This window comes from Rhea americana, unplaced genomic scaffold (assembly GCF_003343005.1).
Source record: "Rhea americana isolate MKP2758 unplaced genomic scaffold, rheAme1 scaffold_22, whole genome shotgun sequence".
Lineage (NCBI taxonomy): Eukaryota > Metazoa > Chordata > Aves > Rheiformes > Rheidae > Rhea > Rhea americana.
In genome coordinates, this window is record NW_028186329.1 from 2141753 (window position 1) to 2156123 (window position 14371).

Below are 14371 nucleotides of genomic sequence, written 5' to 3' on the forward strand. Positions count from 1 at the left end.
AATCTGACAAAGGAAAATATTACTTCTTTCTCTTATAGCAGAACATGTGTGCTGACTAAGGCCTAATTGTTACTTCTACCTGGCTTAATTGAGCTGGATAAAGATTCCTGCGTAACTTGAGGACATAATTCCCAATAGAAGCAAAAGCCTAGAACTAGAACAAACCTTGGTTCAAAYAACAAGTGTTTTCAAGCAGGTCCAGCCTTCTACCTAAAACCAAGTAGACTAAGACATTCTTGGTCACAAAAAAATCATCCGTTTCCCCAGGGTTCAAAACCAGTCTGTTATTTCACCAAAGTATTTTTTCTGCTACATATATATATATGTAAGTTACAGATAATACTCATTTCAAGTTGCTTTAGGCTTGTACAGTATATACTTTTTCTCATAAAGAACTAGCCTGTAATAAAATAAGCATGATTACAGTGGTGTAACAAAATAGACTGTAGCAAGATTATGCTTTTGTTCTTGAAAGTAGTCAGTCAGAAAGAAAATTTTTGCATGCAGACAAAATCTTGAGGGTTTGAAATGAAATGAGTTTGATAGCCTGTGGGTTCTGTGTTTGCAAAAGGTCAGCACTTATTGTGGAATTACCTGCGAGGCTTTTGGCAGACAAGCCATCTTTGCACCTYTGTGTCAGAGACACTTAAAATCCTCTGGCTTGGCTAAAAACAAAGACAGCACCTTGTGCGCACTGCTCCTGGAAGCACTGTGTGTGCACAGCTCCCTCCCAGTCTGCCYCAGCAAAGGGCTGCCAGGTGCTAACCCTAACCTGCTAACTTCCTCACTTGAGGAAGGGTTAAGCTAAATAAGTACAAAACTATTTGTATCTGTATAAACTGCTTCCACACCGCTTTACCTTTACAAATGTTTTAATACAAAAATGTCACACCCAAATCAAAACTGTGATTTCCACACAGGAACCAGATGCACATCAGTCCAAAGCTACCTGTCACATATACCTGTAATTTGGGTAGATTCTTGGTGCTATTTACTCACAGCAGAATCCTACTGTAAATTTTATTATCAAAAGAACAACCCTAGACTAATCAGCTATTCAACTATGCAGAAACAATATTCCCTGAAATCATGACTTGGCCTCTTTTTCTCCTCCATCCTAACCTGTTCCCCTTCTACATTTGTCAATTTACTCACTTGTGCATTGTTTCAGCCCCACACTGACACCCCTCTGGGGCCGGGCTTGCCTTGTAGTACTTTGATGTTTTATCGGTGTGCTCAAGTGCTAGCTTGATTAAAACAATCATCATTTTAAATTTACATATACCCAAAACATTATGAAAATTTGAGTATTAACTTTGTATACCAGCAAACAGCTGTACACTTGAAACAATAATCTCAATTAATCTATTTATAGCCCTTATTGTTAGGGGTAAGGGAGTATAAATGAATAGTCAAAGGTATTGTTTAATTAAATGTGCAGCCCCTTCTTTCAGATTAAAAATGGTTTGTGCTCTTGACAGATAGAATACAAGACTTCCTTTTTGTATACTTTAAACAATCACTACCGCAATTTCCTCTGAACTGTTCTGATTCTCCCCTCCTGTTTCAGGCTTAGACAGAAGAGCTAAAAAGAATCATGTTTTCCCCTGCATTATGATTTTTTTTCTTGTTGAAAGCTCGAATTGAATACAAAACACCTATCAGGCAGGTCAAGTTTCCTGTCCCCTGTAACTGTTCCTAATAATGGTCTAAACTGATTCCCCAAGGCAAGCGTGTTTGTATGCACCAGGAACTTACCGAGCCAACACCTGCTCCTTAAAGGCACTTTACACTTTGCTAGCTCCTGTAATTTACTGGTGGAATACACTCGCTTGCTTCGCTTCCCGTATGCTCAGCCATCAGCATTCAAAATTCAATTACTCAACATTTCTACAGTCCAACTGGATTTTCTTATCCCATATTCCTTCTACATGCAAGAAGAGGAACACGAATCTGAGCAAGCTTGAGAAAGGAGGTAATAGGCAACAGTCTGTTACATGTCCTTCTTCTCACAGGTAAGACTGAGCCTACTCTGCTCTATGCAGCGAGATTTATGCATGAAGAAATGCCCATTAACGTGAAGAATCAAACCCTCTGCAGGCAAAGGCAGAAGGCATTCCACTAAATTCAGGAGAAGTACATCAATTCACTGGTGGATTAGATACAAATACAYGCAATAAATAATCACATCCAGTATGAAGATGGGTGTAGTATAGTGTACATTTATATAGCTTCTGAAGATAGGAGAAYGCAATTATGAACACTAGCTTGTACTTTTGTTACTCTTCAGTGCATGCCAAACTTCAATACAGCAGCCATATAAAAACAGGGCTGTTTTGAGTCATCAGCACGGGAAAGCACACTGTAAGTTCAAATAAACAGAAGAAAGATTCACTTAGATTTTTGATCTTGGAGTTTCATTACATGCATTATTTGTTTACAAAAAGTTCTGGATTAAGATTCTTGGAGAGAGGTTTCTGTATGTGTAACACAGTTATGTCACATGCAGCATCCGAAGGACTTCTTTACGCTGCCCTACTGCAAAGCTTCAACCCTGACCTATGCAGCACTCATGGACCCTTCCCGCCCCCCCCCCAAAAAAAAAATCCTATATAAATGAAAAAAGAAACTCTATATAATAAAAAGTATACTATTTTTGGTTAATCTTCAGTGAACTTCATGCAGCTAGTTTAGTCACCCCCACCTCCTCCCCCAAAAAATCAAATTTCTCTCTCAACAAAGAAAGATGACCAAATGAGAAGCATACTTTCCTTGTGGGACTTTTGTTTTCTTCTGCAGTTTCTGTATGCTGAATTAAAAATTTTGGAGTGTTACAAAAACATGAACAGGACAGATCTATGCAAAGATAGACTTACAACAAAAGAAAGCAAGTTCTGTGAAACTTTTTTTCCTTTTGACATTTTATAGATTCTCTGCCCAACATCTTTCTTCCACCAACASCACTCCAACTTCTGTACACATACACAAAATCAAACCCAAACCTACTATTTTTCTGACCAACCAGGCTGTCTTTTGTTCACCTATTACAAAGCAGCAGGGGTCATAAACACAGTTTGCCTTGCCCTCCAAAGACTTCAGGAGACAGCTCACAAAAATGGCTTCTATCATAGATTTTTTTCAGGAAAGGAAGAAAAGAGAAAAAAATAGCTCTAGAATCACTGAATAAAGTCATGAAAGTAACAAACAGGTCTCATGCTCAAAACAGTCAAACTCAAGATGTGAACTCTGATGAAAGGCCAAGGATGACAAAGAAATGTTTAACTTCTTTTATTTAAAAGGTAGTAAGTTTATRCATTTCTTTTATGTGAACAACAGCTAACATCTTTGAACAAGATCTAACACATTTTATTTTCAGCATCAACATTCATTAATTGAACCTGCTAGCAGAAAAATCAGGTCCAATTTGGCTCCTCTTGAAGCTGGTGCCAAAACATGCTAGAACACCTACCGTCTTCTCTGGAATTGAACGTGGCTTCTCCATTTCAAGCATTCCCAAAGCAGGGAAGGGATTTGCTAACTCACTACTGCTTTCACAAGAAAAAGAAATGTTATTACCAAATCRCTGTTCTGAGGGGAAAGGACTGGCTTTTGTCAGCGCAGCCCAGAGACAGACTAAGAACTGAAAGAACGAGAAGGCCAAGAGCATTTTCTGAATAGTAAATCTTATCCAAACCTCCTTGGAGAGTTGGGAGAACAAAGAATACAGATGCTCTGTCTTCAGAGGAAGACAGTTGGTAGAGATGATTTTAAAGGCACTATAATTTGTTAAGTCTTACACAGAAGAACACAACTCAAAATAGTCCAGAATAAGCGATATCTTTAAAAGAGACCAAAAGCTTATGTCTCCAAATACATTACCATAGCTTTAGAGTTTGCTGTGCTCCAGGTGAAGAAAGCACATSTTGAAAAGTAAACTGAATTATTCAGACAATTTGAATGTTATATAATGAAAAGGCACATGTTTTGGAACATCTAGGTCCTGCTGAGGGACTTTTGGAGAGAAAAAAARAATAGGGGAAAAAGTACGGCCGAAGAATCGGACATCACTTCAGAACAGAAGCAAAATATTTAACCTTTTGAACTTATGTGCTTTCTTCCATCCTGAAAATATTATTTAAGTAATACCTTTAAGCCAACTCCCTCCCCAAAGCAGCCAATGCAAATTAAACCTAAAAAGCTGAGGACAAGCGAGCACATTCAAACACCTCTTCAAAAGGGTTCCATTGCAGGGTCCTGTGACTTTCCTCCCTTCCTCCTCAGAAGGAAGAGATGTGTGAGAAAAGCTTTTTGCAAGCGTATCCATGCTGTCAATTTGAACGTCTCTCTAATTTAACTAGGGCCTTTGCCTTCTGATCTCAGATACTGAACTTAAAGTACCTTTGTCCCATGTTCCCTTCTAAGGTGTCCTGATTTCCTCCAAAAGAAGATCCAAGCACAGCTGTCAGGATCCTTTGCTGCATGGGCCGAAGACAAATAGCTTGGCTTCAGCTGCTCAAGCTGGGCTTCAACACTATCCAGCCATCCATGCACCTTTAAAGCACCCTGATATACATTACCCACACTTCAATCTCATGTTATGAAAATCAGCATTATGATGGTCTGAGACTCAGTTCTTTCTTTTTTTTTTCTGGCATACTGAACAAACAAACCAACCACATATGCACTGAATTGTCTTTCAGCACAAGGGGGCTTCAAATGAGCCCCAGAAGGGCAGCTCTGGGCTGCATGCAACACGGTGCAGATGTGGTCAGTCTGCACCATTGAGTCTAGGATGCTGCTCACTCCTTCATATTGTCTACCCAGATAGTACAGACATGGCCATAGAGAACCACAAAAAACTTGAGATTCTTTAGGTTTCTCAGCATGAGCAAAACCTGAAAAAGTAGTAGTAGCCACAGTTTTCCAGCCTCACACTTAATATACTTGATTCTATAAAACAGTTGACTCCTTCCAATAACTTTGTCAAGACAGACTATCCTATTTTGTAAACATCAGGCATCTTCTATACTATCGACAAATACATAGCACCATAAAAACAGAAGAATTAGAGCAGAAGCAAGGCCCAGTGCTGCAGTCTTCTGTCTTTGATGGCAGCCAACACCAGCAAGTTTTGAGGATGGTTTAAGCAGCCCCCAGTACACAGATGTGCAAAAACCTGTTCTTATATTATGCTTCATATTAATAATCAGAGATAACCTTGTTTCAGAAGGCATATCTAACCACATGCTTCAGGTTTTAAATCAGAGCTGAAGTTATGCTTCATTATTCACATTAAGTGTTCTTCTCCTTTTTTGAATCCTGAATAGTTAGCTTTAACAGTTTCCTATGGTAATCAYGCATGGCATAAATACACGTTTATATATTAAAGATTGGAATGCCTCCTCTTAAAAGACTACTTTTGTTTCAGCATTTTGAGCCAAAAAACTAAACCCCATTATATTCTTTCTACCCGCCATTCATTCACAGAATAGGAAAGAAGGCATTTTTTGCAAGGTTTTTACATTGTGACACTGAGAATCTGAATAAAACTGATTTATGAGAAAGATTAATTATAAAGGAGATCCTTAACATTCTTACAGCATTGATACCTAAATAGTGGATTTTAATATTTTTAGTGACACTACAAATAATGTATTCTGATCTCAGATTGGTACAAAGACTTTATCCCTAAGTGCACTCAGTACTCATTTTCTGRGAGCACAGTAGAGGTAGTAAAGTATGAGGCCATTCATTATCAAACTGGCTCACTCAACTACATACAGATTTTACCCACCTATCTGAAACCTCCAGAAATAAACCTAGAGGAAGACAGATTGTCTCCTTGTCTGACTTTGAGAAACATTTTCCACCCTGCGAAGTATAGAAGGTAGATACTAACAAATAAGTATGTACATGAACCATACAAAATACAGTCCACTTTTCCCTCTACATTATTATCCATGACTACGAAACAATGAATTTAAATATTTTAATTGTAAACTGAAGKAGCTGGATTTCATAGAATTTCCCTTATTAAACATATCTAACAAAAATAACAGCTAGGACAGACTATTTGTCAATTATTTACATTTCCTTCATATTACACCAAGTAAGAATACAGATTTAACCAGGGTGATGAGATAGAAGAAGCTGTTTAAAAGCAATCATTACAAACTTCTGGATTTTTTTTTTTTTTAAGAAAAAAAAAACAACCTGGTTGTGTACGTTAATGAAGCATGAAGTTTAATGAAGATAGCCATGAACAGTGATCCAAAAGGACCTAGAAAGGCATTTTAAATTTTACTTGTTATTTTCTATGATGTTTTACACTATCAATTTTTGGAATTGAAACTACTGAGGTTTCTCCTTTCTACCTCTGAAAAGGAAATACTAAATAACATTTCACAGAAGGTTTCTCTGCTTGTCATCACAGCATTTCTTTTCCTCTCTCATTAATATTCCCAACTCTATTTCTCTATATATATTTCTGATCTCTCAATACTATTACAATTCTTTTCCTTCTTTCAAATACAGAATGCAGATCCATTTGCTGATGCAGTGCTGCTGCCTGTGRTCCCTAGACTCCTTAGACAGGACCATTCTGATCCTTTTTCTTATAGATAAGAACCTGCCTCCCAAAGAGTCACTGAACACAGTCAACTTATGTCTAGTGGAGATGACAGTAAAAACATGGCAGGGTTTATGGTGTTATATAAATCTCTAAAAATGACTGTTCAAATTTTAGCTGAAAAAAAAYGAACAAAAAACCCACATAGACTATTTTATAGTGACAAACAAAGCAATCCAGCCTTCTGTCAGAGATAAAAGCACACATTCCCCACTCGGCAAAACAGGCAGGTTCCCCCCTCACTAGTGCAACAAAACCGAAGGCGCAGAGCGCTCCCTGTGCAACRCTTGCGTTGGCTTCCCACCACTGACTGACAGCCTGGGCGATCTCGGGCACGGCCCTCGGACCTTCGGGCAGCAAGCCCCCGYGGGGGTCTGCCGCCCCCAACGCGCCGCGCAACGGAGACAGTGGGAACAAAAGCACGAATAGTCAATACTGAAATTACCACCTTGATTTTAAACTATGACATTAAATGGGTAGGATGTAAGCGCAAGAGCTGATCAATAAGGACAGTATCTAAAATGTGTGCTAAAAAATGCAGTCTGCAAAATTTACCCAGATGTTGAAGTATGATTATACACTTGCAAAGAGCTCACTTTTGAATAAAATGTAGCTAATTTGTCTCTTCTACCATTACAAAGGTGAAATTCCCCCAAGAAAAATAAGGACTGAAACTAAAAAAAAAAAAATCTGACAAGATCCAAGAAAGGAAAAATGTATCAGTAATCTCTCATCTTTCTAACAAAAAACAGATATTAGTAATCATGCAGCACAATTCATACACAATTTCTCATTTTCTCATACATGTTCAATATCATCTTGGCAACAGAAATTTTATACTGCGAAGTGACCAAAAACTACAGCTTCATAATTAAATTCTCCTTCTGAAGCACCTCCTCTGTTACGCAGTTTCTTGAAGAGTTCCCCTGATATCATGTGGTCCCAATTCTTAGCGATTTTCTTTCTTGAGGGGGAGGGGAAGGGCTGCAGTTCTGCAGTTGAATTTTATTTTACAACTAGTAACTTTAATAACCTAAAATAAATAAAACATCAACTGATGCCATTTAAATAATAAATACTCTAAGGCAAGAAATGTTAGCTTCAAGTTACAGAAAACCGGAAGAAAGCTTAATAAAAGGGCCACCTCACACAGTTTACATTTGCCCTGATTATATTAAGAAATTATTGCCCATTAAAACCACCAAAACAGACCCTTCTGACAATATTATTGCTCAAAGCTCAGGCTGACTAAGAGGTAACTTCATTTAAAAGTTAATGGATTTCCTTCTCACTGTCATGCTGGTTTCATTAATTTAGTTAAGTGCACCTAGGGAAAATAAAGTGTCTCAGTGTTCATTTATTATATGGTTATTCCCTGGTGTATTTCAAAATTGCTGGTCTCATCTGTAAAGATACTGGTGAAATTAGTAATTTATTTCAAATATGTGACAGTAATTTTGAGGAGCAGTTAATTTATAGTAAGGTTTGTGAAACCCTTTGTTTCTTTCATTCCTTTTTTTTTTTTTTACTAGAGGATAGAAGTGTGAAAAGGTGCACAAATGTACATGCACCATACTGCACTCCACGTGAAATCAGATTTCTTCATCCTATTTTAAACCTCTTATAAAAACAGAAAGATGCTATTCTTTCTGCAAGCATGCAAGTGCTACAGAGCATAATTAATCTACACTTCTGTTTAAAATTATTTTCACTGTCGTTGTTAAAAACAACCCTTAGATGCATTATATCAACGACATTCAAGAAGAAAATATGTATTTACCCACRCTGGGAGCTTGACGATATTATATTTAGTTTCCCTGCTGCTACGCAAAAGATGCACACGTAACAGTAGACTGTAGTTTGGAAAYAAAAGAAAAAACAAGATTGCAAACAAGACTCAGAAACAGTATTTTTAAATTACTAGTTCCATTTTTTTTTAAAAAAAAGAGAGCTAGATTTCAAGACTTCACCATTTCCTTTTTGCCATTTACTTTATACTAACTATTCTTTTCAAAATAACATTCTGAATATCTAAAAGAATTTCTGTCTAGAAAGTATCAATTAATACATACCAAATAGGGCAAAGGGAAAAAAAATACAGGTATCAATGCTTGAGCATTGATATCACAGTTCAGTAGCACAAGGAGGCAAACCACACAGTCTTAAATTGTCATAGATGGAAAGCAGCTACAATCTACCATTGCAGAGATTAAGATTTCTGAAAATATACCTTCATAAAAAGCAAATCTATCMCAGAAATATATTTTGATTTTTTTTAAAAGTACAGAAATATACATCAGCAAAAAAATCACTATCAAAAAGGATATATTCCATATTCACTTGGCAAATGACTACCAATCTGACTTTGAATGCCAACTCTCAGTTAGACTCATTAACAAAATATGAGATCTTCCTATTCACAAGGATCTCCTTTCTACTGGTATATGCATTCATTATGCATTTACATGAGAAAGAAAGAGAGATCCATCATTCATACATTGATTGCCTGGAGTCCCTAGAGTTRCATCAGATTACTCCAAAAGCATGTCCCAAATTTTCTGCATGTAGTCTACTCTCTGAAGGCATGTAGTCTGGGACATTTTATGCTGCCCCTCAAAAAATAATCTTTACCATGGAGTGAAAAAAAGATGATGTTTGTTAATTTTTACAAACTCACTGATAACAATCCAAGAAAATACACTAAGAATGTAGCTTACCTGACTAYTTCAATATAGTATATTAAATCATTTTGTAAAATACTTCTGGAATATTGGGCAATATGTATCATGTTTTGATAAACTCAAAAAAAAAAAAAGAGAGAGAACTAGTCATTTAGCAGATCCTAGCCTCAGTCACTCACTATTTTGAGTGGGTATGTGGGTGGGCAGCTGTGTGCGCATGCATATCTGTGGGCTTTTTGTTTGTTTTTAAAAAGTATGTTGAGATGATGAAATCTGCTTTTAAATTCTTGGATCTCATTTTGTTGAATTCTCAGTAGATCGTCATGCAGAAAAATCAGTCTGCTTACTCCCCAGACAAATGCCACACACGTTCCTTGGAAATTGTGCCCGAGCACATTATATAGAGATTTGGCCTGTAAGTGTAGCTTATAGACCGTGAAATGTAACTCTGTATGGAGGGCCATGCAACTTGTATGTCACAAAATCTTTTAACCCCTTTAAAGACTAAGTGAGTGATACGGTGTCCACAATATCACTGTTAGATGGTACTACTGAAATAGAATAGTGTTACCTTAACATATACTGCAAATAGTGTCTTCTAAGAAAAAAAAAATAATGCAASTATCCTATCCATTGCTTCTCTTCTTACAAAACTTCTCTGTTGGCCTGTTTTCAAACATATGTCAAATTAAATAGGACTTATATAGCATGGAAATACTGCTCAGAGAGGAATTTCAGGGAATATTTCAAAAGGGCAGTTACCAGAAGGCTTACATCTAACTGGTTTGTGCACTAGAGAAGTAGCTATTTTTTTTTTTGAAGACTTTTATTCCAACCAAAGAGATAAATAACATAAGATAGCAATGCTTCAAAATATTTTGAACTTCTTCACGAAGAAGAAAACAAACATGCTTGCCTACGTTACAGGATTCCAGTTCTTCTTTCCTTGACTTCTGAGAACAAATTTGTGCAATGAAACACCAATTTCTTTCTGCAGGGACAATTAMTCCACTTCTTAACGAAGGCAACATACAGAATGCATACAACCCATCTGTAGTCATATACAGTATCAAAACACTACTGACATGTTTTGTAACACCAACAAACACTTAGAAGGTAATATCTTACTATAAAACCTGCCTAAATTATTGTTTAGCTATGTGAAGACTAGTCAGAATAAAAGTTCTGGAAAAGCGATTATTTTGCTTCAGTTAAAAGCCAGTTCTTACCCTATCTGGAGGGGAAGGCTTGTAACAACCTGTTTCCTAACTGCTATCCTGAACATCTTTCTTAGAACTTACTCCATCTGATAGTAGGAAAACATGCCTCAATCTGATACCATATACCTTGGTTAGACATATCATCCCAGAACTGGTGAACAGCCTCTAAATTCAAAATATTTTGGACTAATAACTGCCATTGCTTTATTATTTCAAAATACATACTATCAAAATATCTCTCTCTGTGAAYGAATTTCAGGGAAACATTAAGAGATACTCAGTGCCCTTTCCTGATTATCTAGCTATTATCAGCTTGCAGTAAACCTAAGACCGGACAACTGATTTCCACGTTTTCATCCAGCAATGGTCTTATCTTAAATCACGAAGACACAAAGGCATAACAGTACCGGTAACAGTAAGAAAACAGAAACAAAATACAAGAAACAAGCGTCCATTTGAGCAATTACAAAGACGGGGTCAGCAGTAACACCTCCAGACAAAGTGGCCCAGAGCAGGCTGGCCACTGCTACCAACCCAGAGGCACGGGGACTTGATTCCTGACTGCAGTGCATGAGCTCGTTGCATGACCTTGGAAAAGTCACTTGACCTCACTGAACCTCAGCTTCCCCACCTGGAAGCAGGAAAAACAATCCTTTCCTTTCCCTGACGAGCTCTTTAAAGCTCTCTCCACAGAGAAGAGTCAAGTATCTCTAAACTGCAGCTGAAGCCTTAATCTTGCATCTCCTCTGSTCACTGTGTTAATCTTAAGTACAACTTAAAGCCCACTTCTGTAGTTCCAAGGAATGCATTAATAAAAAAAATTATAATTCCTAAATGCCATACTTCACTGCTTGCAGTTGCTGTCAAACATAGGAAGCCCAGAACTATAACAAAAATACACTGCTTAGTTTGCAAAACTTGATATTGGTACAAACACCAACTTTATGCCTTTAATTCAGATTCACTGAAGAAATCAAGCTGCTTAGGACTCCTAAAGTCATAGAGCTCAGTCTTCCACTCTTTGAAGGAAATAACAGGACTAAATCCACCATAACAAGAACGAACACAGACAGTAAATAGCTATTAAGTTGTGGTCTTCATTTCTAGTAGACATGCATCTGCTTCGGAGAAGAGAAGGGAATGAAGTTGCTTTTCTAACCACTTAAAGTCTCTGCATTTGTAATAGTTCAAAAATTGTAAAAGAGTACCAAAATCTTAAGCTTCCTATGTAGTTATTAAATCCAATTAAAAGTGTGAAGACAGAAGACAGACCAGATCCAGGATGTGAAGCTCTAAGAACATCTTTGGTTTAGAAAAAATACATACAAAAATTTATAATCTGCACCTTGTACAGGTAATGAGTATTATACAATCAAGTAAAATGAGACCCTTCATTTTCAGATGTGTGTATGCTAACAAAGGTTTTAAAACATTTGGAAAAGCTTGTTTTTTTCAAGCTTAAAATGGCAAATGACAGAATATCACAAATTTTAAAAAGTCTGTTTTTACTAAAAAATCATCACACAACTGTAATGTAAAACCCTAGAACAAAAGCAACAGAGAAGTGTTCCAAGCAGTTTAAAATGGCACAAGCCACGACTCAGCTCAAAGAGCCCGTTCTGCCCTCCTCCAGCTGTGAAGCAAATCAGGGCACTGACCCAGCTGAAGACTAACCCAGCAAAAGGAAAACCAATGGTTACTCTTCAGCTGGATCTGCAATGCTCTTCACACGCAGCTGTACAAACACTTGTGCTGGTACAAAGGCGAGGGAGAAACACAAAGGTGGAAATGAGTGGCTGGGGAGGGCTGCGCAGTCCCTTTCTGCAAGCTTTTAAAGACTCGCAGAGCTGCAGCGCTAGGGTGTGGCTCCACATTATACAAATTTAATCCAAAAACCAGACTGCTACAGAAAGGGAGGTTCTCCTTTCCCTAATGTCCCCTGCTGTACAATCCCAGCACCTACCCGAAGTACTAACAAACTTACCTTTCTCTCAGACCAATAAAGCTTTCCAACTCATTTATAACACTCAACAGTTAGACTCAACACAAAGAAGAGGCAGGTGGAACAGGACCAAGCCTTCAGCATCCTACCACAGTCAGACTACACTAACTATGATACGAAACCATACTCGGAGCTAAGCTAGACCCTTCCCAACATTGCAAGTCATCTGTTTTCAAGAATAAGTTACACTTTCAGACCCTTTCTTTCCCACTGAGGCATTAACTTTTATTAGGCTCTGCATAAACCCATTGTCTTTCAAGGTTTGGATTCAGGAARCCAACCATACGGCTATTTTCAGAGATTATTCTTTTAATAACCCGACTGTAGACTTATAAGCAACAAAAGTATATATACATGAATAATACATAAACTCACATCTGTACCTATGAAGGCAAGCTTTTCAGAAATGTATAAATTTAAATTCCAAAGTCCCAGTTATGTTTGAGTTCAGAACCTGCCTAGGGACTTGCTTACTACTCTGTGATAAATATGGATTTATGAGCCTATTTACAGACAGTTGATTCTGCAAATCCTGGCAATCCTCAATACATGCAGGGACAGCAGTGTCACAGATTATAGATAAATTTATTCTGGCTCCCTCTCTTCCCCTTTATTTTTTTCCTCAGTTGTTTCATAAGACGTTAGTTATCGAGCTTAAGCGTTACAGGCTATCGCATGATGGTTTTTATTCTTTGGACGTCTCAACTAAAACAGATTAGCCGTTTCCAAGAATTGATTTAGCAGACCGTTTTTCTCCCTGATCCAACCTGGAAACTACGTTCTTATGTTGCAAATGAATTCAAGTCCCTGGGCTTTGGGACAAGAGCTTCAAGCGTCTGCGACATGCCATTTGCAGCCATCACGCTTAACCAAGCCGGACCAAGTGAAGGGCCCTTGGAAGAGTCCCCGCTCTCACGCGCTCCGTCAGCGCTCGTTAGAGCCCGGCAGATGACGGTCGGCAGGGTCCGTGTGCCCCCCGCGCGCCTTCCCAGCGGCCCCGCTGCAGCCCCGGGGCTCGGAGGCGAGGCGGGACCGCCCGCGGCGACGGCGGCACCGAGCGGCACCGCAGCCCGGCGCACCGCCTCCCTTCTCTCTTCTCCTCTCCTCCAGCACGTACAATACCGTGCCCGGGTCCGCCTGAGCGCCCGGCACCTGCTCGCTTRAATGAGTCTCTGAAAGTAAACTCGCCAAAGCCACGTCCGCCCAGCGACACGCGTCCTCCCCGTCCGGGTGCCCCGGAGACACCGCAGCCAAAGTCTCTCGGCCGTTTTCGCCCCTCCAGGGGGATGCCGAGAGCTCCGCCGGGCTGCCGGACGCGGGGGAGCCGCCCGGCCCCGGCCCCAGCCCCGGCCGCGCGGCCCGCCTGCCCCTACCTTGATGCCCTGCTGCTGCGTGGTCAGGGTCAGCTTGGACTCGTCCAGGAGCAGAACTTCGCAGTAGAACTCCTCCGGGACGGCGCAGAAACAGCCCATGCCTGCTGCGATGGCCGGGCCGAGGCGGGGAGGAGGGAGGCGCCCCGGGCGGCACCGAGGGCCGGGCCGCGCTCAGCTCCGCGCCTCGCGGCGGGCGGCCGGCAGCGCTAGGGCGCAGCGCGGGGCCCCGCGGGGCCGCCCTCCGCCGCGGCCATCCCGCCGAGGAGCCTGCACGGGAGACGCCGGCAGCGTCCTGTGAGAAATGGGAGAAAACAGCCGCGCTAGCGAGGAGCCCGAGGCGCACCCGCGCCTCACTGTCGCGGCGATCCCCCCCCTCCCGCCCCCGGCCGGGGAGGCACCGCKCCGCGCACCCCGCCTCGCCTCCCCTTTGTGTGGAGGAGCGGGCGCCGGGGAGCGCGGCCGCGGGG

General features: G+C 40.1%; 1 protein-coding gene across 4 annotated transcripts in view; it reads right to left on the reverse strand.

The window, feature by feature from the left end:
- Positions 1 to 14098, reverse strand: part of EPB41L4A (erythrocyte membrane protein band 4.1 like 4A) — a 139703-nt gene extending 125605 nt beyond the window's left edge. For 3 of the 4 annotated variants that reach the window (XM_085305353.1, XM_085305351.1, XM_085305356.1), the window contains exon 1: positions 13905 to 14097. In XM_085305353.1, coding sequence (XP_085161479.1) covers positions 13905 to 14003 — 99 coding nt within the window. In that variant the 5' untranslated portion in view covers positions 14004 to 14097. Of the gene's footprint in view, positions 1 to 13904 lie in introns of all 4 variants that reach the window. The other variant, XM_085305352.1, reaches the window with a different exon arrangement.
- Positions 14099 to 14371: the final 273 nt, after the last annotated feature.